We start from the raw sequence: 25,300 nt of genomic DNA, 5'->3' as shown, positions 1-25,300 counted from the left end.
AGGTAACTGGGGAGGCTGAGCCACTGGGGCCTACAGGACACCTGGCACGCAGGGCCACTCTATCAACACAGGGAAGCAGCCAAAATGCGGAGACAAAGAAACAGGTCACAATTGGCAGAAACGGAGGAGGACAGATGACTGGATATAGAGTTCAAGGCCACGTTTATAAGGTTTGTCAAGAATTTTATGGAAACCGCCGATAAATTTAATAAATCCCTCAAGGAGTATAGTGAGACCATGGAGGACATGAAAAAGGACCAACTAGAAATTAAGCATACACTGACTGAAATAAAGAATATTTTACAGAGATCCAACAGCAGACAAGAGGATCCCAAGAATCAAGTCAAAGATTTGAAATACAAAGAAACAAGAAATACCCAACCGAAAAAGAAAAAAGAAAAAAGATTCAAAAAATATGAAGATAGTGTAAGGAACCTCTGGGACAACTTCAAGCGTACCAACATCAGAATTATAGGGGTACCAGAAGGAGAGAGAGGGCAAGATATTGAAAACCTTTTTGAAGAAATAATGACAGAAAACTTCCCCCACCTGGTGAAAGAAATGGACTTACAAGTCCAGGAAGCACAGAGAACCCCAAACAAAAGGAATCCAAAGAGGACCACACCAAGACAAATCATAATTAAAATGCCAAGAGCAAAAGATAAAGAGAGAATCTTAAAAGCAGCAAGAGAAAGACAGTCAGTTACCTACAAGGGAGTACCCATCCGACTGTCAGCTGATTTCTCAACAGAAACCATGCAGGCCAGAAGAGAGTGGCAAGAAATATTCAAAGAGATGAATAGCAAGAACCTGCAACCAAGATTACTTTATCCAGCAAAGCTATCATTCAGAATTGAAGGTCAGATAAAGAGCTTCACGGATAAGAAAAAGCTAAAGGAGTTCATCACCACCAAACCAGCATTATATGAAATGCTGAAAGGTATTCTTTAAGAAGAGGAAGAAGAAAAAGGAACTCTTACCATTTGCCACAGCATCGATGGAACTGGAGAGCGGATAAATACCACAAGATCTCACTTATTTGTGGAATATAATGAACAACATAAACTGATGAACAAGGACTGATCCAGAGACGGAGAGGCATTGATTGGACTGTCGGGCCTTGGAGGGAAGGTAGGGGAGGGTGGGGGCAAGGGGGAAGGATCAACCAAAGGACTTATATGCAAGCATATAGGCCTAACCAATGGACACGGACAACGGGGGGGGTGAGGGGATGGGCGGGGGGGCGGGGGGGGGAGGGTAGAGGGTACACATATGTAATATCTTAACCAATAAAAAAATATTTTAAAAAAATGAGTATACAGGTTACAAGTGTAAAATTCTACATACGGCATCCGCATATTTAGGTAAAGACGTTTTAACCTCTGGCAGCAGAGTTAAAAGAAATCGTTAGTCACAATGTGTATATTTTATACATTTGAGCTTGGTGTTAGTGAAGAGGAAGCCGGAGGCTGCGCCCAGAGAAGACATTGCTCTGCTAGGAATTAATGGACATGTGTTGGGGATGTTTCATTGCTTGGGGGAACACTGGAGAATATTTAAAAGGAATAGGAGCGTTTTGCATAAAAATGGAAAGTCAATGACTTAAGCTAAAACGGAACATTTGTATTTACTTGGTGTCATATTTGCTATACAGAGTGACTCGCCACTTTCCAGACCCACGCATCTCCATGTCCCTGACTTGGGAAATGTTCCCCCAGCGCCCCCCCTCCCCCCCCCCCCCCCCGCCCGCAACATGCCTTCATGCAGGAGCCGAGCGACCTGGAAGACAGGCGCCTGTGGCCAGGAGCCCAGCTCAACAGGGAGCCCGCGACCCAGATGTGGCTGCAGGCCCACGTGCAGGCTGCCCTGAGGGCTGCTCTCAAAGCCCCCCCCCTCCCCCCCCCCCCCCCCCCGCCTCTCCCACACACAGGGAGGGAGCAAATGCAGCTCCGGGCAGCTGGGGGTGAGGACAGGGGTGGGAGAGCGCATCTCATAGAGAAGTTGACCTGGGAGCCAGGCAGGCCTTGGGGATAAGGACAATGTCAGGAAGCAGAGAAGTGAAGGGTCACTCAGGACGGTGAGAGCAGAGAGGAGGAGAGCCACGGCTCTGAGGACGAGGTGACCTGCGGGGACCGGGCGTCTAGTGCTCAGAGTGTGGTCCAGAGCGCGCCGCCTCCCTGGGAGTCATGAGACAGGCAGACCCGGCTCCCCAGGCCTCCGAGTCGGGCTCTGATTTTCACAAGGTCCCGTGGAGCTGTGAGCACGTGAGAGGCCGAGCCGCCATGGTCAGGGCGTGGGCAGGGAGGGTCAGGATGGGACAGGTGACCTGAGAGACGTCCTGATGTCCATGCCTGTGATCGGCGCCTAGTGACGCGGGAACCAGACCAGGGGAGGCCATCACACAGAGGAAAGTGCAGGTCAACTGCCCTGTGAACACAGACCACGTGCTTCAGTGCGTCGAGGGGAGGGCACAGCAGGGCCTAGAGGGGCTCACAGCTCTGACATCACCCGGCGGGACTCCCCCGTCCACGCAAGATCCCATGAGAGGCCAGGCTTCCACTCCCTCTTCCAACCACGGAGAACGCAGACAACGCGTAGGCAGCAGCAGCGCTCAACGCCGCTCTGGGCACAGAAGGACAGAAGGACGGTGACTTCTAGGGACAGAAATGCAGAGGTGCGCCCTCTGCCGCTGGCTTGCTGCCTGCAGAAGTGTCGGATGGGCGCAGGGCACAAGAGTCAGGCAGAGCTGGGAGAGGAGCTGGGGTCCCGGAACTTGAAGGTGGCCAGAGCCTGCCTCAGAGAACTGGGAGGGACACACTCTGCAGAGAGAGCTCGCGACCTGCAGGAGTTTGCTGGGGCTTTCGCGGAGCACTGGGCACGGCCTGTGTTGGAGGAAACCACCTGGCCAGGCCAAGCACCTCAAGGTCAGATTCAAGGGGGCGTGTCCCAGGGGCGAACAAGGTCAGGAAGGAAGCCGGTCCCGCCCTCCGAGTGTCACATGAATGTGCCTGTCAAACGAGGGGACCACCCACGCCTGCACGTAGCTGCCGGACCTCCAGGGTGAAGACAATTTCCGCCTGGAAATCTCTGGGAATCACTGGGAGCCCAGGAAGGAAGCTTTTGTATAAAACTGAGGGTTAATTTCATTCCATCAAATGATAACTGCCTCACATGCTGTAATAATTCAATTAAGTTTTAAATCTAAAATGTGGCTGAGTAACAGATCGGGGCATTAACCTGCTTTCCTGTTAAAAATGCTATGGTTCTTGCTATACAGAAGCCATCCCGCTAATCACACTAAAACACTGCTCTGTGTTAGAATAAGCACAAGTGAATTGTCACTGTGCTGCTTTGATATTTGGTGTATTAAGAATTCCTGTATTTTAAAAATCTCGTCTCACTTGGATCTACCACATCTACCAATTTAGCCTTAAACCCTTACTTTAATAAGTAGTGTAATCTCATGCATTTACCAACATCTAAGTTGTCTGACAGGTGCACTTATTCTATTTGGATCTTTTTTTAAAGATATTTGTATTGATTTCAGAGAAGAAGGAAGAGGGAGAGAGAGATTGAAACATGAGTGGTGAGAATCATTGATCAGTTGCCTCCTGTACGCCCCCCTCTGGGGACCGAGCCCGCAACCCAGACTTGTGCCCTTGACCGGAATCAAACCCCAGACCCTTCAGTCCTCAGGCCTACGCTCTATCCACTGAGCCACACCAGCCAGGGCTATTTGGATCTTCTTATCTTTGTGATATATCTTTTTTTAGTTCTCATGGTCAAAAAGAACAAAAACAAAAACTCAAAAAAAAACAACAAAGAACCCAAGTATTTTAAAATAAGCTAAAGTATCAGATTTTAAATCACTCTTCACAAATAATTAAACCAAGATTTTTTTAAAAAAAATAAAGCATATTAACCACGTAAGTCTTAATATTGTCATTAATATGTTTAGTGAAAGCAAAAATAGTTCATGTTTAGTGATATGAGAATGTTTTAAAATAAATCTTTATTTCATCTTTCTTAATTTCTAACATCTGTGCGTGCTGTAAATATTTATGTATGTATATGTACACATACACATATATATACATTATACCTAATACTGTGGGAAATGTTTATAATTTAGAGATAAACTATATTGGAGGGTGGTCGTTACTTTCCTGTTACTGATGGGATTCGCCACGTGAAACAACCAGATCATGGAGAAGGAGAAGAGGAAGGGACAGGGAAGTCGGGTCTCCAGGACACACAGGCCCTGCCCAGGGGCACAAGTAATGGCTGCCGGCCCACCCTCCTTCCCCAGCAGGCAGCACCTGGGACAGCAACCTGTAACCCCCTGAGTCCCTAACAGGTCCTGCCTCCATGTTATAGCAGTATACTTAGCTCTCTTGGAAGTTAAATATTATAATTTTTTATTCATTCAATGGAGGCTAAAGAAACTCAAATCAATAGGACTTAATATAAAATTTCAAAAACAAAAAGGAGCCTATCTTACCTAATAATAGACAAACATGTAAATTGACCAACTCTCCACTACACTCACCAGCCAATCAGAAGAGTATGCAAATTAACCCAACAAAGATGGCGGTTAATTTGCATACATAGCCGCGAAGCGGCAGAGCAAAGACTGAAGGCTCCGGCCGGAGAGAAGGCCTGGGTCCTGGGTGCCGGAGGAAAACCAGTGCCTGCAGCCAGGGAAGGGAAGGCCAATTGCACGAATCTCTTCATGCATCGGGCCTCTAGTTTCATTAACAATCTCTTACTTTTACAAACTCCTAACTATACCTTATTTTTAAGAATAACAAAAATCTGTGAATATATTTAAAATACCTAAATGTTACAGTCTGCTGTTTCTCATTCTAAGGCCTGCAAGAATATTCTTAGTGATACAAGAATTAAATAAAACTCGATTTCAAGCTTTATTTTTCATGATAACATAACAGATTAGTCTGGACCACCTGAAAGGATACCTTAAAACAGTGACTTGCCATCTATTTCGGTGTGAAAGTCAGCATTTGTATTTGCAACCACATTGAGACTAAGCAATCATAAAGAATTGTCACTTAATTTTAATCCACTTGATCTCCAATATTACACCAAAAAGTCCAGAGTGCAGCCCTGACCAGTTTGGCTCAGTGGATAGAGCGTTGGCCTGCGGACTCAAGGGTCCCAGGTTCGATTCCGGTCAAGGGCATGTACCTTGGTTGTGGGCACATCCCCAGTAGCGGGTGTGCAGGAGGCAGCTGATCGATGTTTCTCTCTCATCGATGTTTCTAACTTTCTATCCCTCTCCCTTCCTCTCTGTAAAAAAATCAATAAAATATATTTAAAAAGAAAAAAAGTCCAGAGAGGAGTAAGCCATTTTGTTGATAGCTGGTGTTAAGTGGGTTATGTGCATTATTCAAGAATTAAAGATGCTGTCATATTCAATGTATAAGGGGAAACCCCAAATAATAAACCACAAATAACAAACGAATGTGCATGACTGACCTGCAGCCAGAGAAACATGGCGTGACTACTGTATCGTTTAAAGAGCTGCAAACACAGGGCAGGTTACCAGAGCACTGTTCCAGCACTTGAAAAGGCCAACTTTATCTAAACAGAAAAAAAACACAAATGAATTTAAAGTGATTTTTCATGTTTTCACTAAACTTTTCTTCCTATATTTATAAAGTGGTATTGACAAATATTTGAGAAAGACTCATATTTATGGTTTGTTTGTTTTGTTTTGTCTATGAACTCTTCAAAAGATATTTTCCAACTTACTCAAAGAATTAGTTTTATAATTCATTGGTAGGTTTAACAGAACTACATCAGCTATATTTACATATTAAGCAGTAATAAAAAAAACAACTCTACATCCAAAATATTCAGAATCAACAAGCCATAAATTGTTTGGCCAAGTTTAATATATAATTCTAAAATCATTTAACACATGAAATCTCTTTCATTAATTTAGTAGCAACCATGGCTTTTAAATTTTCACACAGACTGTGTTGGTAGTTTCCATTTCTAAACTGTATTTATTTGTTCTAAATTTCAATTATATTTTAAAATACACTGTGCTGTCTAATCCAACTGACTACAGAGCCCATTCTTCACATATCACCGCCGCCCCCCCCCCCCGCCCCCCACACACACACCTATTGCATTAACTAGTCTATGGGCATTAAGCATGAGAAAGCATAGCACGTATCTTGAAAATTATACCTTTCGGTACCTAACCGTGGTTGAGCTACAAAAGACTTCTGAGTGACTATACATACTATTTTAATAGAAATATAATAAATAATCAAAATAAAGTCACGATAAAACATGGGAATTCTTACCGATAAGAAGCAGCCCATCCTTTTCATTACAAGAACTATGGATATTAATGTTCTCAATAATATTTAGTACTTTTTTTACTAAAGATAACATTTAATATCCTATGTCTGCAACTGGATCTTTAAAATTATGAATTAAGCCAGTGAGGAGATATATTTGTTGACTTTATTAAGCCATTGCTTATTAATAAAATACCATGATTCAAATTTGTTGTGCTTCCTTTATAAACACGTGGAGCAACAAGCCCAGAATCCTTAGGAGCAAAGTGGGCGGGGAAGTGAGTCTTCAGGGGATTCACATTATGCAATTCAACTCTTAAGTCCATGAGAAACTATAAACATTCATGAGATCTACAAAATAAACCTTAAGTCATCAAATAGAAAATTTCTGACTATAATTCTTCCCCTCACATCAAATGAGAAAAAACACACAACAAAAACTTCAAGACTTAGGACAGCATTCTTTTTTTAAAATAAGCAAATTCCCCAATCTTACATAATTAAATGCCTATGTGCACAAGAATTGTTTTCCAGAATTTAGTAGATGAATGTCTTAATAAAATTATCATAACGTATCTGTTTTATCAGATTTGAAATAAACTACTCTATTTCAAGACGTTGGCCTCAAGAATAAAATAACACCTGACAATTTGAAGAAAAACTCTCCTAAGTCTATATAAGAATAATGACTCATGTACTTAAAATGCTTTCCATGTAAAACAAATTAATATTAAAATTAAATGTAAATATAAACGTGTTTTGGGGGTATGGGTGTGTGCGCATGTGGGCACATATGTCTGAAAGGATGGAAGTTCTGTAATATATTATGATTCAACAATTCACTCTGATGTAGCCCACATATATGAATACCTTGGAAACCACGAGATTCATTTCCCTTCATTTTGCTTTGAACTGAAGCACCCAGGCAGGGACTGAATGTCTAAAGGTTTCATTTCATATGGAAATAGTGCCATCATCTGGCCTTTGGAACTGCTTATGTATTAAAATGAAATTTATTATGGATTAGAGGCCCCGAGCACAGATTCGTGCACAGGTGGGGTCCCTTGGCCTGGCCGGCAATCAGGGGCGATCAGGGCTGATCAGGGCCGTCTTGCCCAGTCCTGATCAGGGCCAATGGGGGCTGGCTGGTTATGGAGGGACCACAGAGGGCTCCAGGGTGTGTCCAGCCCATTTCGCCCAGTCCAGCTAGCTAACCTACTAGTTGAAGCATCTGACCCTGGTGGTCAGTGTGCATCATAGCGACTGGTCAAGCAGTTGACCTAATGGTTGAACTATAGGTCGGACACTTAGCATATTAGGCTTTTATATAGAGATATTGTAGTTCCCTTGATGAGTTATGTGTACAGGTTATTGAGGAAAAAACCCTTAGCCTAAAATCAGTTAATTTTTAAAAGTAACCTTGAAAAATTAAGAGCATTTCCCAGCATGTCTTCAGATAGATATCATTTAAAAAGAGATTCAGCCAGGAACCCTGGATTCTGCTACTAAATCTAAGCAGATACTGAATCTCAGACTAAGTATATAGCCACTCTGGACTTCAGTTTCCTCATCTATAAGATTGTTTAACTAAGTCATTAAGTTGCTTTCAGTCTAGAATTACATTGTTCTAGCTTTAGGCATGTTTATGAGTACTTCCGGTTTTAGCATCTTAATGTGGAATATAGGCCTGTCTATGGCATACTTTCCCATAGTTACCGCTTTCATTATTACAGGTCTGCTTGGTTATGCACTACACTTGAATTTTCCTCAAAAATAAATCTTGCCCTGGCTGGTTTGGCTCAGTAGATGGAGCATAGGCCCATGGACTGAAGGGTCCTGGGTTCGATTCCGGTCAAGGGCACATACCTTGGTTGTGAGTTCCCCAGCCCTGGTTGGGGTATGTGCAGGAGGCAACCAATCAATGTGTCTCTCTCTCACATCAATGTTTCTCTCTCTCTCTCTCTCTCTCTCTCTCTCTCTCTCTCTCTCTCTCTCTTTCTCTCTTCCACTCTCTCTAAAAATCACTGGAAAATATGCTTGATTGAGGATTAACAACAAAAAATAAAAAATTTTAAAAACTAAATTTTAATTTATACTTCTTCCTGTCCAAATAGTGTTCCCCTAAACAATATATGTTAGAAAGAATGGATAGAATCCTATATAATAAAAGGTTAATATGCAAATTATCCCCTCGGGAGTTCGACCAACTGGGAGTTTGACTGCTCGCTATGATGTGACCACCAGGGGGCTGCACAGAGAAAAGAAGGCCCCAGCCAATCAGCCCATTGGCCCTGATCTCCAGCCAGGCCTAAGCACCCTACCCGTGCATGAATTTTGTGCACCGGGCCTCTAGTTATGCATAAAAGTAAGTCAAAGAACTGAAAACAATGTTAAAAAAACACAGCACACAAACCTTTGTGTAAAGGTTAATTGTGCACACTGTGGATAAGATGGGGCCAATATCAAACCAAGCACCCAAAAGTTAATGCGAAGGAGCTCCCTCCAGAGCTTCTAGAATCTAGCGTTACTGCGTAAGAAACAGGACAGGCTCAGCCTGGGCAGCTTCCCTCAGATCCCACAGCCTTGGCCAACGATGCGCTGTAGTGCAGACCTGCCACCTTGGACTTCTCTGCCCTGCACTTCATCCTTCCCCATAGCAGTCATCAACTCACCTCTTGTTTCCGGGGTCTTGCTCTGATGTACCTCCTTACCCAAACTCCGGCATCCAGCTAGTCCAGGCTCTCGGCCTCCTAGGCCTGCCTTCCTAAAATATCCGTCAGTCTTCTCCTCACAGGGCGAGTGAAGGACTTGCCTCGGACTCCTCGGGGATGCTGGTGAGAACGCCTTCCCCGAGTGCCCATGAAGGAGACCGGCACTGTCAAACAGAAATGCACTATGCGCCACATACGTAATTGTAAGTGTTCTGGTAGTCTGCTTAAAAACAGAGCAGAAGCAAGCGAAATTATTTGAACAATATATTTCTATTTACTACAATGTATGGGAAATGTAATCTCAATAAGGAAGTATTTAAAAGACACATCTGTGGTGCTTTATTTTTTATACGAAGTCTTCAAAACCTGGTGTTTTATGCGTGTAGCGTATCTCAATGCAGACCAGCACATTCCAGTGCCTCAGGGGCCCCTGTGACCAGTGCCTACCATCCTGGCTGCACCAGACTGGGAGAAAGGGGAACAGAAGCCAAGAATCTATATACTTAGCAAAACACCCATCTAGACTGTTCTATACGCAATTCATTCTGCAACTGCTACTGAATTTACATTTGGGGGGGAAAAAAACCACCACTTTAATTATGTCAACCCTCAGAACCTAGAAGTCCTTGGTACCCCCAGTTCGATCCACTCAGATGGGTGTTCAAATCTCCTTAAAAGTGGCCACACTTACCCATCCAGCCTGCTGGCCAACTGGAGAATGTTTGGGTTCCTCCATAAAGCTTTCTTAGGCAAACATTCAAATGCTCATTCGTTCAACAAATATTTGTGGGGCACCCACTACGTGTCACCATGGACCCTCCACCAAAACAGGGACGATATGACGCAAGTCATCGCGTGATGGGAACAATGCAACTGTGAGCATGACAGCAATGCTCTGAAATAGCACCGTGAGATGCTTTGAGAACATGGAAGAAAGGGACCTTATAGTCTGAAGGGGTCAAAGAAAAATTCTCTTATGCACTAACATTTAAGCTAAAAAAAAAAAAAAGAGTATAAATGAAGTAGGAATTAGAGCAGATAAAACGAAATTTCTAGGCAGAGGGCGGCACGTTATGAAAAGCGGTGAGGTGGAAAAGTAAGGACAGGAGCATGCCGGTAGCAGAGTATCTGTAAGGAGGCTGCCTGGGAAGGTGGGAGACAGGCCCAAATCTGTGAGCCCTCCATTTTTCCTTTTTGTTTAGGTGTGAACATTTATACACTCCTGAAAAAGTGCATGTCTTCCAAACCTTATTTATCTCTTTCACCATCTCATAAAGCAAGTAATACTTAATACCTACTCCCTCTCTATATAAAAAGCACGTGTATTTTGCTAGGATTTTAAATTCTAGAATCTGCAAGCTGCACTAACAATTACTTGAATTTTCAGATCATTCACAAACTATCCTGTATAAAGTGGTTCTCAACCTTGGCTGCACATTAGAATCACCTGGGAATCTTCTTAAAATCCTGATTTCTGGGCCTCATCCTCTGGAAAGTCTGTTTTCTTGTTATGGGGTGGGGCCACAACATTAGTAACAAAGAAACAGAATTTCCAGAAAATGAGGCCCAGAAATCAGGATTTTAAAAAGATTCCCAGGTGATTGTAATGTGCAGCAAAGGTTGAGAACCACTGCTATATAATAAAAGCCTAATATGCTTAAGTGTCCAACCCTTGGTTCCACTGATCTACCAGGCGCTATAACACACACTGACCACCAGGAAGCAGACGCTCTGACTGGTAGGTTAGCTTGCTGCTGGGGTCCCACCCATCAGGACTGGGTGAGATGGGCTGGACATGCCCTGGAGCCCTCCCATGGTCCTGATCATGCACTCCAATCGTGCACCTGTGGGGTCCCTCGGCCTGGCCTGCAGCCTCTGGCAATCCAGGACCCCTCAGGGGATGTGGGAGAGCTGGTTTTGGTCCCTACAGGCCAGGCCGGGGGATCTCACCTGTGCATCGGGCCTCTAGTGTTACTATGAAACCCAGGAAGTCTCCTGGAAGTGCTGAGACTGGAGGATGTAAGAAACATTTTACTGGGTCCCTGAGCCTTATCACCCCTTATGCTATTTTACTCTGGAACTGACCAAAGTCTGGCATCTACCACCGTTTCAGACAGAATCCTAAGACGGCACCAAACGGGTGGCGTCTGGACTCAGAGAGCAGGTCCCGGGTAACCCTCCCCTTGAGCCTCCAGAGCCTGTGCACACCAGGCGCCCTCCAGGACCAGGGTCAGCAAGGGGAGACCTGACGGGGGCTGACCTCACCAGGTGAGCGGGGGACTCCCAGATGACAAGGCCTGCAGAAGGGCGGCCACCTGGCCAAGGCGCCAGGCTGGCCTCCAGCCAACAGCAAGGGCCTCTGTGCAAGAACCACATCTCGAATTCTGCCACCCACGGAGAGGGGGCGGGGCTCGGATGAGACCCCAGGTCGAACCTGCAGGAGACCCTTGGCCTGCAGGACGCCTCCCCATCTGCAGCTCCCGGGATTCAGCAGCACAGCTCAGACCCCTTTGCAAACAGCGCGCGCAGCCGCTTCCAGGGTACACCTGTTAAACAGTGAGCTGTGCGCGCGGAGTCCCTGACCCTGGATCACCCCAGAAAGTTCCTCTGTGGCCGCGTAGCCTTCTGGGGGAGTCGGGGGGGGGGGGGGCGGCGGCAGCCTCTCCGCGAGGCTGGGGTCCCCCTGCCCGGCCCGCTTCTCTACCCCGGGAAAGCGGCCCGCGGTCAGCGGCCCGAGGCGTGGCCCCGCGGCCGCACGCACCTGCCCGTCCACCAGGTAACACCGGGGGCACCGGGGCGCAGCTGGGTCCCCGGGAGAACACCTGCCACCCCCGGTGCCGCCCGCAGCCAGGGCCGCCGGCCAGGCGAGCGGCCCCCTTCCCGCGGCCCCGCCCCTTCCCTCGCCCCACCAATGGGGCGGGGACCGGAGGAGCCTGTGACTCCTCCCCTCGGCGGACAACCCGGAACTGCCGGCCACGTCCCCTGCGCCTGCGCGACGCGCCGACTCCGCGAGGGCGGGGCGGGGCGAGGGCGGGGCGGGCCCAGTGCGCCTGCGCAGAGGCGGCGGCGTGCTGCGTCGTTACATTTGAACCGAGTGGCGGGAGCGGCTGGGGCTGCGCGGAGGCCTGTGCGGGGGGCGCGCGCCGGCGGCGGGCCTGGCCATGGCGCGGCAGCTGTCCCGGGAGCAGGGCATCACCCTGCGCGGCAGCGCCGACATCGTGGCCGAGTTCTTCTGTGAGTCGCCCGCGCGGCGAGCGGGAGGGCGGCGGGCGGAAGCCGGGCCTCGGCGGGGCGGGAGCCAGGCCCGGGCGGGGATGGCGGCCCCGCTAGCGGGACGGGGGTCGGGGGAGAGGCGGCGGTGGGCTCGCTGGGGCGGTGCAGAGGGCGGCCGGGTGCCGCCGAGGCCCGCAGGCGGTGTGGCCCCGTCCCGGACGCCCGGGCGGTCCCGCCTCCCCAGCGACGGAGGCGGCCGGGCGGGGCTCAGGCCTCGGCGCCCGCCGGGTGGCTCGGGCCGGTGGGGAGCCGGCACTTCGAGAGGCGCCCTTTAGAGCCGGGTAGGTCCTGCCTTCCAGCGGAGCCTGGCGGGACTTGTGGGGAGAAGGACGGGGGGGAGGGGGAGGGCAGGGGAGGGGAAGGGTCGGGGGGGGGGGGGCTTTCGGCGCGCCCGGGGTGACAGCTGCTAACCACGTGGTGGGCTTTGGGGCGCGGATTGCAATGGGATGACATTGGCAGCGGTAACCTGCGCCTTTGGCATGTTTCTTCTGTTGCCATAGAGACGCAGGTATCTCTCTCTCTTCCTTGGAAGCCAGATTTTGCGGATGTTTAGTGGCACTTTATCCCACGCTGCTCTCAGCAAGACGCAGAAACACGTGTGCTCAGGCATTGACAGCCCAGCACCACTCGCGAAACCCGAGCCCGCAGCCGCCTCTGCATCTGCCCCATTGTACGGTGTTAGAAATCGGTAACGTATAACGTCACCTCTCTTTCGCTCGCAGCATTTGGCATCAACAGCATTCTGTATCAGCGCGGCATTTACCCGTCCGAAACCTTCACTCGCGTGCAGAAGTACGGGCTCACCTTGCTGGTCACCACGGACCCCGCGCTCATGAAGTACCTGAGCAACGTGGTGGAGCAGCTGAAAGGTAGGACCCCTGGGAGCAGGTGGGGCTCGGCAGGGCTTCCAGAACCCACGTGCTCCAGCGTCTGGGTGGTCGTTTGTCAGCTGTGCACACAAAGGTGTAACACAAGCGACCCTCTCAAATACAGCGTCTCTCCTGGTGGGAGGAAGCACATAGCATCGTTGATACTGGGGATCTGATAGACGGCCTAACATCCTCTCCCTTACAAAGGGACTTTTGCAGTTTGGGTGGCCCAATGGAACCAGTTGAATCCTGTATAATAAAAGCCTAATATACAAATTGTCCCCTCAACCAGGAGTATGGCCGGGAGTTCAGCCAGAGGGCCGAGCTGGTGGTGGTGGCTGCAGGCGGCCAGGGGAAGGAAGGCACCCCAGCTCACAGCCAGTAGCCAGTAGCCAGTAGGGATCCTACCCATGCACGAATTTCATGCACTGGGCCTCCAGTTTTACATAATTATGATGGTTTTTATTATCGATGGAAAAAAATCACTATTCTTAACGATATATTTCCTGTACTTGCATGAAGTCTAAAGCCATCATTATTAAGTTCAAGTAAATAAAATTGTATTCAATGTGAGAACTAAAACTTCAAAGAAGTAAGAAGAAAAAGAACTAAATAATAGAACAGATAGTAGAGTGTTCTCATTTTCACCTGTTTCCATTTGTCTTTTTCAAAGAATCCAGCCTGAGTTTAAACATTTCATTTTTCCCAGAAGTTCCTGTGTGGTGGGAGCAGTCCCACTTCCCATCTGTCTTTCCTTCCTTTATATTTCCATTAGTTTCCCTTCCATGTTTCTTTCCACTCGAGATTCTCACTTCCCCTTGTTCTGAGCTGTGGGATGTTTCTACCCATCTTCCCATTGGTGTCCAAAAAGGGCTACAGTGGTCATTTTGTCTAAATTTTTAATCCACGAATCCTATTTTTGTTTGCTTGTTTCAAGTATCTTTATTTTTTAAATTTCATGGTATTTTTGTTAACTTCAGGGCTAAATCACCCATAGCCTGTCACAGGGCTGCACTCAGATGGTTTGGCCTGGAAGCCTGTGGCAGCTGCGGATCTAAGTCTTCACCTTGATTTGATGGGAAGTGAGACATGGCTAAGCTGCGCTGTGACATTTCATCTCACGTCTTTCTAGACCTTGCTGTGTAACGTCTGTCTTTGTTTTTGTTAAAACTGAGGACTTACTCTTTTAGGGGTGAATTGTTCAGTCTGTTCGAAACCAGCCTCCACCCTCTTTGTTCTCACTTGTGTTTCTGACTTCTCTGCTTCGATTTGGATGATTTACAATTTTAAAGAAAAAAAATTACCGCCTACCCCAAAATCTTCACATTACCACCCAACCTCTCCTGTTCAGAGCTAAAATGATACAGAGTTGTGGGTCTGTGCCAGGTGGGCAAGGCCAGGATGCCAGTTCGAGCATATGGCCTGTGTTTTTTTTTTTTGTTTTTTGGGGGGTTTTTTGATTTTTACAGAGAGGAGGGGAGAGTTAGAAACATCGATGAGAGAGAAACATCCATCAGCTGCCTCCTGCACACCCCCCACTGGGGATGTGCCCACAACCAAGGTACATGCCCTTGACCAGAATCGAACCTGGGACCTTTCAGTCTGCAGGCCGACGCCCTATCCACTGAGCCAAACCGGTTAGGGCATGGCCTGTGTTTTGTACTGTCCGCAAGCTAAGAATATTTTTTACAAATTTAAAAGAATGTGCAGCAGAGATCTAGGTGGCCCACAGCCTGAAATATTACTAAATTGTTTTCTGTCTTTAAAAAGCACGCTGCTGAGTCCTGATATACTCCCCATTTCTCCAGGGCTCAGGCCCCTTCTCACCAGGCGCTAGATGGCGCTGTGCGCCGCCGTGTGCCACGCAGACTCCCGCGGCCGGGCCTCCCCAGCTCCGGCCCCCATGGGGTGCGGCCGGTCTCAGGTGCTTCAGAGTCACACACAGAGCTGAGCGGGGCATCCCCCTTCCAGTCCTCTGGCCTCAGGGACCGCATCAGCCATGCAGCCAGTGACAGGCCAGAAACGGGCATTGCCCTGATCGCGCCTCTTGCTTACGCTCACAGGCAGTCCAGCTACCCTTCATGGTATAACCACGACATCGCCCTGGCCTCTCTACTCCCCCGTCTCCCAGTTCCCCTGCAGGCCTTGCCCACCTCCTGCCTGTGTCACTAGCCAGTGCCCCTTCTTGCCTCCAGTCCCTGCCCCACGGTGCAGCCAGACGACAGTTTGAAATGCAAGACTGGTACATCGTGCTGCTTTAGGCAGCCGTGCCTCCCTGGGCTCTGGAGGTGGCCTGTCTTGAATTTGTGCTCTCCCTCCTCACCGCGGCGGATTGGCCTGCCGTCCTCCCTGTCCTCCCTTTGGAGTGTAGGACTCGGTGCCTCCTTCCCGTTCTTGTGCTGGTTAGTGCTGTGGGTTCTTAGAGCCAGACTCCCGCCTCCCCGAGTGAGAACTGCTGGGGGGTCCGTTTTCCCACTTTGCACTCATTGCACCGTGGAGCTCACCTTCCAGGCAGTCATCACAGCGATGGGTTGACATCTGTTGGTGCGATGGTTAGACCAGCGCCAGCTTCCTGCGTCCCCGCCGGGAACGGGAGAGGGAGGCCGCCTGGTCACTGCCCCCTGCACCCAGTGCTGTCCCCAGTAACAGGCCGAGGGAACGGGCTAGGCTGTGGCAGGGCAGCGTTTGTGTGCGGCGGGAGGAGTGGGGAGGGGGTAGGTGTGCGGCGGGAGGAGTGGGGAGGGGGTGGGTGTGCGGCGGGAGGAGTGGGGAGGGGGTGGGTGTGCGGCGGGAGGAGTGGGGAGGGGGTGGGTGTGCGGCGGGAGGAGTGTGGAGGAGGGTAGGTGTGCGGCGGGAGGAGTGGGGAGGGGGTGGGTGTGCGGCGGGAGGAGTGGGGAGGGGGTGGGTGTGCGGCGGGAGGAGTGGGGAGGGGGTGGGTGTGCGGCGGGAGGAGTGTGGAGGAGGGTAGGTGTGCGGCGGGAGGAGTGTGGAGGAGGGTAGGTGTGCGGCGGGAGGAGTGGGGAGGAGGTGGGTGTGCGGCGGGAGGAGTGGGGAGGAGGTGGGTGTGCTGAGGTGCCCGAGGAGCATCTCTGACCAGCAGAGCGCCCCCTGCCTGTGCCGCAGATTGGCTGTACAAGTGCTCCGTGCAGAAGCTGGTGGTGGTCATCTCGAATATTGAAGACGGGGAGGTCCTGGAGAGGTGGCAGTTTGACATCGAGTGTGACAAGACGGCCAGAGATGACAGGTGAGTGTGAATTAAGTTATTTCCACTTGCGTGTATTTTTTCCAAAACTTGTTTTCTGTACTGAAATGAGTCCTGTTATATTGAGCTCGTTCCTTAAGGTAGACTTTGTTGCTAACATACGTTAATTTGTGTCGGTCCCTGGGGAAGAGACTTGCTGAGGGGAGCATGTCACTGGTCTGTACAGTTAGTGTCCGTTACCCGCTCCCTTCCGTCTCCGTAGGAGGGGCCCAGAGTTAGTGTCTGGGGAGTGTGCAGAGCTGCACACGTTTGCTAGGTGGGCCACTCAGGGACGTGTTTGAAGGTACTTTTAGCCGAAGGGATAATCCTAGGCTCTCCCAGGCTCCGGTGCAGCTCTAGTCCTTCCTGTCCAGACCCCCGAGGGGAAGCGCCCACCGTGAGGTGCTGGCGTCAGGCACTGTCCGGGGCGGCTCCGCTGTGAGGGAAGTCACGTTTGCTTCTGCAGCCGTTGGGCTGCACAGGAAGCGTGTGGCCTGTGAGGACTATTGAGGCAGCGGGGAAGTCAGCATTGGGCATCACTACAAGTGCCGAGTGACTATGCCCAGCACGTTTTCCATGCTGCTGCCCGTTCTGCTTTTCAGAGGTGGTGGATTCCTAACTGGAACACCTGACAGATACGCTGCGCATCTGATCCTAGGAGATGAGTGGGTGGAGGAAATGAGATAACGGCACAGATGGTGCCCCTAGCACAGGTCCTAAGGATGTTCTGAGACTCATTTAAAGGAAAACGAACTCCTTAAAGTTTACTTGATTGACTTGGAAGCATTTCACCAGGTAAATAATGCTGTCAGTGTTTGAAATAATGTAACTAAAAGTGAATGGATTGTCCTGGTCTCCTTGGCAGTGCACCCAGGGAGAAGTCTCAGAAAGCCATCCAGGACGAGATCCGCTCGGTCATCAGACAGATCACCGCCACGGTGACCTTCCTGCCACTGCTGGAGGCTTCCTGTGAGTAGTTAGTGTCTCTCACGGGCTTCAGAAGACAATCTGCGGCTTTAAGAATGGCCCCTTTATTAATGTCCTCTTAGCTAGCCACACGTGCTGTGAGTGGGGAAGAAGGCATTCTAAGGCAAAAGTAACGCAGTATTCCAGGAAATACGGGAATGCTGAGGAGAGGGCTGACAGCATTCAGCAATCTGGTGTCATTCCTGTCACGTTCTCACTTTCTGCATGTTCCGTGTGCATAACTAAGACCACGGCTGTGATGACGCCTCCTCTTCCGGGCAGCTCCTTCACACACCTGACAGCTCCCGACGCCTGCACAGCACGCGCTCCGCAGCTCACACGCCATTTCACGTGATGAGACACTCGGCAAATAGTTTATGATGGTTTTCTTGTTATAAAAACAAAACTTGAGTTTTTCATAAGATAACGTAAAAGGAGTGCAGTATTTTCCGCACTAAAATAGGTTCCATTGCGGACGAGTGATAACCCAGTGCTTAGAGACCAGGCCAAACTGTCTGCTCTCACTACCCATCATTCACCATGGAGACAGGGAGGCCAGTGTTTCGAGAACACAATGTGCTTCAATGATCTTATCCCCAATTTAGGTTCATTTGACCTGCTGATCTACACAGACAAAGACTTGGTGGTGCCCGAGAAGTGGGAAGAGTCCGGACCGCAGTTCATTGCCAATTCTGAGCAGGTCCGCCTGCGATCCTTCACGACGACCATCCACAAGGTGAACAGCATGGTGGCCTACAAGATCCCCGTCAGCGACTGAAGGAGCCGGGCGCAATGGAATCCCACACATGTGTCCTGAGGCCAAGTCAACGTAGTTCTTGTTTTGTTTCATTGATACTTTTGAGGTGGGGAAACTTAGCCTTGTACTTCACTGCACTGTGCGTGTTGTCCATTTGTTTGTGCCTGTTTGACTTTCCATGGGGTTGACATGATTTCCGTAGGGTTGACACTGTTCGTGGAAGGGAACCAGCAGGTCACGTCAGCACTGGAATGTCACCTCCTTTGAAGGTGGAAACTGGAGATGGGAAACTTTTGCTATTCAGCTAAATGCCTTCCTAAATCAGAACTGTCAGTCAAGTAGCCTGACTCTGAGTCTACGTGAATGTGGAACAGCAAAAGAAGTCCGAATATCAGAATCTTTGTTTAGTTCTAAAGTAACTGATCAGCCACTGTCACAGTATTCCTAGCAGGTCCTTTTGCCATCTATTTCATTTGTATAGTTTCCATATTGAAAACCCTCAATTACTTGACTTTAATGTATATAATTTACACTTACAAATCTGTCGCTATTTCTCCTGTTTCAATTCCGCTGATACAGAACTCTTAATGTCTTTTTGTGTTTTATAAAATCAAGCTTTAAATGACTGGTAAATGACTGCATGTTTTAAATTTGTCCTAAAATATCTTTACATGGTGTGGGGTTACTCCAGTTAAACAGTGATTAAGGTGGACTCAGTACAGTAGTTCCCCCTGTCGGGTTTGGTTCCATGGTTTCAGTTACCCACAGCTAACCACAATCTGGAAATATGAAATGGGCAGTTCCCAAGGTAGTCCATCTCGCACTGAGGTTTCAGACTGTGTGTAGTGTGACGAGACCTTGTGCTGTCTAGCTCCGCCTCCCTGGGGACATGTGTCACCGCTTTGTCCAGTGTTTCCACACAGTAGTTCTCCCAGCCCATCAGTCACCTGGTAGCTATCTTAGTTCTCAGATCAACTATGGAGGGACCACAGTACCTGTGTTCAGGTCACCCTTAGTTACTTCATCATTGCCCCAAAGTGCCAGGGCAGTGAGGCTGCCAATTCAGAAATGCCAGAGAAACCATAAAGGGCTTCCTTAAAGCGCTCGCGTGTGTAGGTGTAGGCAAAACCAGTGTACATGGGCTGTGGTACTACCGTTTCAGGGGTCCACAGGTGACCTGGAAACTAGCGTATTGCCCCACGATCAGGGCTGGCTGCTGTACAGCGAGTGCTTTCTTGTGCCACCTGGGGGTGTAGGCCTCAGGATGCGAGTGAGTCTTAAAGACCAGGTTCCACACGAGGGTGATGCCTCGGCCTGGCCTTGGATGGGGCTGACTGGAGGCATGAAAACATTCCGGATGAGCTCACGCAGGTCTGACAGCCCCTGAAGGACCCTCTGCCCAGGCCACCAGTGAGATGGAGAAGTCGGGCCTCTGGGAACGTTTCCACGGAGACACGCCCATCTGGACCAGCTGGCTTTTGCTGTGTAGAAGGTCAAGACTTTTCCCTGTGGGTCTGCAGGGGACTGTGGCCTGTGTCCTTCCCATCGTGTGGGCAGTCACGTGCCTCATCTCCCACTGAGGCATGGTGGCTGTCCAGACCCTGAAACTTCCCACAGTCCACGGAGCGGGGCCCTGCTCACGGCGGAGCCCGTTTCAGGGGACAGGAAGTGCTCTCCCCGGGAGAGGGGCAGGGACACCTGATGGACGGGATCTCAGACCTGGGCTGTGCACTGTTTCTGTAAAGGGCCAGGCATGTGGGCTCGTAGCCGCCCCAGCCGGTCCTGGGAGGCCGGCAGCAGCCTCAGACACCGGAACCGATGAACACGGCTTCGTGCAGTGACGCGCAGACTTGGGGCTGTCCTGGCCCATGGGCTGTGGCGGCCGACCTGTGACCATCACACTGGCTCTTTGGGTCCCAAGTGTTCAACCCCCACAGAGCATTTGATTTCTGATATTTAAGGCTCATCATTTCAAACATCACCTGTTGCCTCCATCCATGTCTCAGATTGGATGTCCTCCCTGACACCTTGCTGGCTATTCGAGGACACCCCATAGTGGTTCCCATCTGCAGACCTCAAAGGGAGGTTTTTGGGGACGTGGTGCATGGAGAGACGAACCAGCATAAAGGCTCTATACCTCCACTCTCAATCACTATAAACACGGAGGCCGAGTTAACATTATTAGAATGCCTTTGAGTTTCTTAGGTTCATTACCCTTCTATACATTTTCGAATATAGACTCAAAAATGATTAGCTTAATAATGTTGGTGTCCACCTAGACCAGGGGTGGGCAAACTTTTTGACTCGAGGGCCACAATGGGTTCTTAAACTGGACCGGAGGGCCGGAACAAAAGCATGGATGGAGTGTTTGTGTGAACTAATATAAATTCAAAGTAAACATCATTACATAAAAGGGTACGGTCTTTTTTTTTTTTTTTAGTTTTATTTCAAACGGGCCGGATCCGGCCCGCGGGCTGTAGTTTGCCCACAGCTGACCTAGACATTAAAATTTATTTTACTTTCTCTTCATTATGTTGCTTACTCTAAAAATGTATCTTAATTTTATTATACCCTCAAGATCAGAATAGCTATATAACTCTACACTGTAAAAACCTGTATTTTCCACCAGATGTCACTAATGTAATATTCATATTAGGATGAATTTCCTTTGATGCTAAAGACTATAATCAGCTTTTCTTATTAGAAGTTGACATTGAGATTTCCGGCTACAAAAATATAAAAACGTCAGAGGGGAAATACAGCATCTGTTCTTTGCCAAGCACTTCCACATGAATTATTTCACTCAATTCTCATGCTTTCGTGTGTCCAAAACAAATTGGTTTTTCTTTACTGTCCTTTACGGAGCCTGACTTCTTACACTTTCCCCAGGTGACTGGCCCATGCATGGGAAGGGCCTAAGGTACGAGACTTAATCCTGTACCTTATCTGCGTGTTTCCGAACAAACCACGCGTGAGTTTGTGAGCAGTTGTGACAGTTTCCCAACTAATCGGAAGAATTGTTCATTAAGTAACCGCAGTTACTCTTTGGGGAATTAATGTTCTGGCTTAATGAGTAAACAATTTATATTTCTTTTTTATTAAATGTACAAAATCACATTTCAAGTTATTTTGTTCGATGTAACCATGATACAAGCTTGTGCTGTAATGCCTATGGGACAGAACTTGTCTACTGAACTAAATATTCTATTAGTTCTCTGATCTAAAAACATCTTTCGAGATCTTTCCGTTCTTCATGAACATGGCTCCGCAAGCCAGCAGTATTAGCCGACGCTTGTTTTTAAAAATCCAGTTGGGAACGCTACTTAATCTCCATTAGAGTTGACAATCCTGCTCCAATCTGGCAAAAACACTGTAGCCCTGGCAACAAAACTATTAGAAAAGGCCTGGCGAGAAGAATGTCAGCTGACCTCGGACAGTTTATGTGACCATTTCGCCTATTTCTGTCCTCTTGCCATTTGATCTATTTTTATGCTGGAGAAACATAATATGTCCATTTATTTGTATCAAGTCCATTCTCATCCACATGCATCTGCCCCGTTTTGCTAGGCCAGCTCGCTTGCACAAAGGAACGTCATCAGATCACAGTCTTTATTGTCTTGGAGTCTTATCTGCTGGAAAGGGCTCAGAGGCAGCAGGGCCTCCCGGACTGCATTTCCCTGCAAGGAAAAAGCTCAACCGTCTCAAACAACCGTCCCGGGAGGGACACGTCCAGGTTCTTTCCGAGCGGCAGCCCCCCTGGCCCACACAGAGACGTGGGCTCAGTGGCTGGAAAGGCTGGGTTGTGGCATCTAAACCACAGTCTGGGAGCACTGTGTGCAGCCAGGGCAGCCAGGAGAGCTCGGTGGGGGTGGCTCAGAGCTCCCGAGTCCATGGGCGTCTCCTGTGGGTGCTTCACACCTGCCCAGCCTGCCTCCCAGGGAGTGGGGCTGGGTTGGTGGGAAGAGGAAGATGGGCCACAGCCTGTGTTCCCAGAAGCCAGTGATGGGACTGGGGAGAGCCAGGCAGAAAGGAGGAGGAAGTCTGAGTCCCAGTGAGGAATCCCCGGAGGAAGGAACAGCCCAGAACCTCAATCCAGGGCCGTGGAGGGAGAAAAAGGCCTCCATCCAAAATGAGGGTTCAGAGGTCGGCTGCTGCCTCACGAGTCCCAGAGGACAGCCATGATGAGGAAACGTTTACCGGGGAGACCGTCCTTCCTGGAATATCTTCAGCTTGATTCGCGGCAGGGCGGGGCTCAGGCCTCCAGTTAGTTCCTGACATGCTGATCTCAGTCCACAACAGCCCCAGAGGTTATCTTCCCCGTCCTACACATGGACACTGACGTTCAGGGAGGTCAGGGAATCCGCACAATTTCAAACCCCCAGAGCCCATGCCCAGCCCAGCTCCAGGCCACCTTTTTCTCCACTGTCTCGCCCAGCGCCTCTGAGAGACCAGAGAACGAGGCAGGGCCCAGTGGTGTCATGTGACTTGACCTAGATAGCATGTGGTCAGGGAGCTTTAAACATTTCTATGCAATTATATAATGTGGTTAAGTCATTATGTAATGTATTTCTCTAATTATTTGTGTATTTATGTAATGCAATTAAGTAATTATGTATTTTAATCTGTATTCAGTAAAAGATAATGTTATTACAAGCAAAGATTTTTTAAGGTACACATTGGATATTTAAAGAGAGAAATATCACTAGAAGTATGGGAGAGACGCAAACGTAGGGAAATGATGACGATGAGGGCCATAGGAGGCCCGAGGAATTGCTTGGTGTGGCCCTGCCAAGGCACTGGGGTGGGTTCATTAAAGGTTTGACCAAATATAGCAGGTTAATTTTGTGTGTGAGTGTGTTTCATTATATTTGCAGGCTAACTTTGAAGTGGATAATTTTTTATGGCCCTCAATGATGTTATGACTATCCAAATGGCCCTTTGCGGAAAAAAAGGTTCCCCACCGCTGGCATAGAAGGAAGGCCCGTTGCACCTGGGCCCCAGCAGGCAGCCCGCATGCTCACAGGCTCCTGCTCTCACCATCCTGACCCCCCGCCCCCCAACTTCCTTCCACACAGTCCCTCTGCAGCTGCTGGTGGGCAGTCGGCCTTGTGCCCAAAGAGTCACACAGGACGCCAGGCAGCACCCTGAACCGAAAATCCACTCCCTGGTCTATTTCTTACCGCTGACGATGCCCAGTCACGATGTCCAGAATAGCTCACCAGACCGTTTCAAACAACACAAAGGCTTAATCAACAACATAAAAATGTGCCAAATTTGGACAATATGAAAGAAACTCCTCATTATCCAACCTCCCCTCAAACTAACTGCATGTGCAAATAAAAGCCACAGAAATGAAAGTCAAGGCCTCTGTTCCCAATTTGTACAGCTGGCCCGGCTCAGCGGAGGGTCTGGCTCAGCCAGGGTTCCGGGGCTGCAGCTGGTCCCCGCCTGTCCCTCACAGGAGTGGGCGGGGCTTCCTCAGCCTCTTCAACGTTCATGCCAACCAGCTCTGCTCTCCAAGGGCTCAGCGACCACAAACGGCAAAAGCAGAACGATGGTCCCCAAATGAAATGTCCGATGAACTGCACGACGGCAGCCGCTCTCAGTTACTCCGTTTAGAGCTCTTTCGTGGAGTTAAAAGAATTACAGTGGCAAAGCTTTGGCTGCCGCACGTACAGGGGTCTGCAATCCCCGACTCAGCAACACGCCCTGATCTTCCCAGGACGTTTTCTCTCCTGTGCCCTTTGCTTCACTCCCAGGAGGAGATGGTCTCAGAAGCAGACCACATCCTTCCCAAGAGACCCCTAAGGGCCAGTCACTCACAACCCTGGCTGCAGGTAAGTATCACTCATGCCCCAGCGGCGTGGCTCCGTGGGTGAGCGTGGACCTATGAACCAGGAGGTCACGGTTCGATTCCGGGTCAGGGCACATGCCGGGTTGTGGGCTCAATCCCTAGTGGGGGGCGTGTATGAGGCAGCCGATCCATGATTCTCTCTCATTGTTGTTTCTATCTCTCTCTCCCTCTCCCTTGCTCTCTGACATCTATACAAATATATATATTTAAAGAATCACAGTGCATTTTTAGCAATAAACATAGTTTTTCCAGATCTGGGAATCAGAACCCTGGAGGAAAGCCTTGAAAGCTCCCCCATGACTCAGATGAGTATCGGAACTGATTACAGAGCCGCGATGCTGGAAGGAGAGAATGACGAACAAAACACATACATGCACCTGAAATAGCTCCCCTAGCGTCTGTGACAGGCCCTGCTGTCCAGCTCCTCATTCTAGGCAGCGGTGCCTGAACCCATGGAAAACCAGGCCCCCGATATCCACCTTTCCCATCGCTCATGTGTACCTACAAAAACAACTCAAAATTCAGAAGAAACCAACAGGAACCTGAGAGAAGGCCCGGTGGAAAAGATGTAACAGCTGACTCCTGGAGGAAACAGATAAGTATGAGAACAGACAAAAAAATTGATCTGAAGAAGCCAAACACATCTTCAGAGTCAAGAAGCCAAAGGATGGGTGGGCCTAAACCAGTGGTCGGCAAACTCCTTAGTCAACAGAGCCAAATATCAACAGGACAACGATTGAAATGTCTTTTGAGAGCCAATTTTTTAAAAAAAATATATTTTATTGATTTTTTACAGAGAGGAAGGGAGAGAGATAGAGAGTTAGAAACATCGACGAGAGAGAAACATCGATCAGCTGCCTCCTGCACATCCCCTACTGGGGATGTGCCCGCAACCCAGGTACATGCCCCTGACCGGAATCGAACCTGGGACCCTTCAGTCCGCAGGCCGACACTCTATCCACTGAGCCAAACTGGTTTCGGCAAGAGAGCCAAATTTTTTAAACTTAAACTATATAGGTAGGTACATTGTTATTAACTTAATTAGGGGACTCCTAAGCTGGCCTTTGCTAAAAACGTCCCCAATCTGATGGAGGTACGTTCGCTGAGGTCGACCCCTTCCAACTCTCCCATCCACACTCGTCTTGTAGCCAGTCTCACTCAACTCGTGCATGAATCGCACGCGCCCGTGGGCCCGCCTGCGCCGCGTCTCCCGTCTCCCAACCGACCGACACCCCCCACTTTTTCTAAGGCCACTTCTTCAAACTAGACTCACCCAGGCTGAAAACCAACTTCTGTG

The 25,300-nt window shown here is 49.1% G+C and overlaps 1 protein-coding gene and 1 long non-coding RNA gene across 2 annotated transcripts; one reads left to right on the top strand and one right to left on the bottom strand.

Moving 5' to 3' along the window:
- Positions 1–2,285: 2,285 nt before the first annotated feature.
- On the bottom strand, positions 2,286–9,027 carry LOC308518885. The gene is made up of 3 exons (XR_013995963.1): positions 9,005–9,027; positions 5,497–5,601; positions 2,286–2,427 (listed from the first exon to the last, which is right to left on the bottom strand). It is a non-coding gene; the product is annotated as an uncharacterized lncRNA (long non-coding RNA).
- A 3,062-nt stretch (positions 9,028–12,089) lies between these two features.
- Positions 12,090–18,779, top strand: MAD2L1 (mitotic arrest deficient 2 like 1). Its single transcript, XM_081090676.1, has 5 exons — positions 12,090–12,277; positions 13,039–13,185; positions 16,309–16,429; positions 17,292–17,395; positions 17,998–18,779. Exons 1-5 carry the CDS (start codon positions 12,205–12,207, stop codon positions 18,168–18,170), a joined length of 618 nt encoding a protein of 205 aa, XP_080946802.1. The 5' UTR covers positions 12,090–12,204; the 3' UTR covers positions 18,171–18,779.
- The last annotated feature ends 6,521 nt before the right edge of the window (positions 18,780–25,300 follow it).

Source organism: Myotis nattereri, assembly GCF_964212035.1.
Source record: "Myotis nattereri genome assembly, chromosome: 5".
Taxonomy (NCBI): Eukaryota; Metazoa; Chordata; class Mammalia; order Chiroptera; family Vespertilionidae; genus Myotis; species Myotis nattereri.
This window is presented reverse-complemented; position numbering and strand designations above follow the sequence as displayed.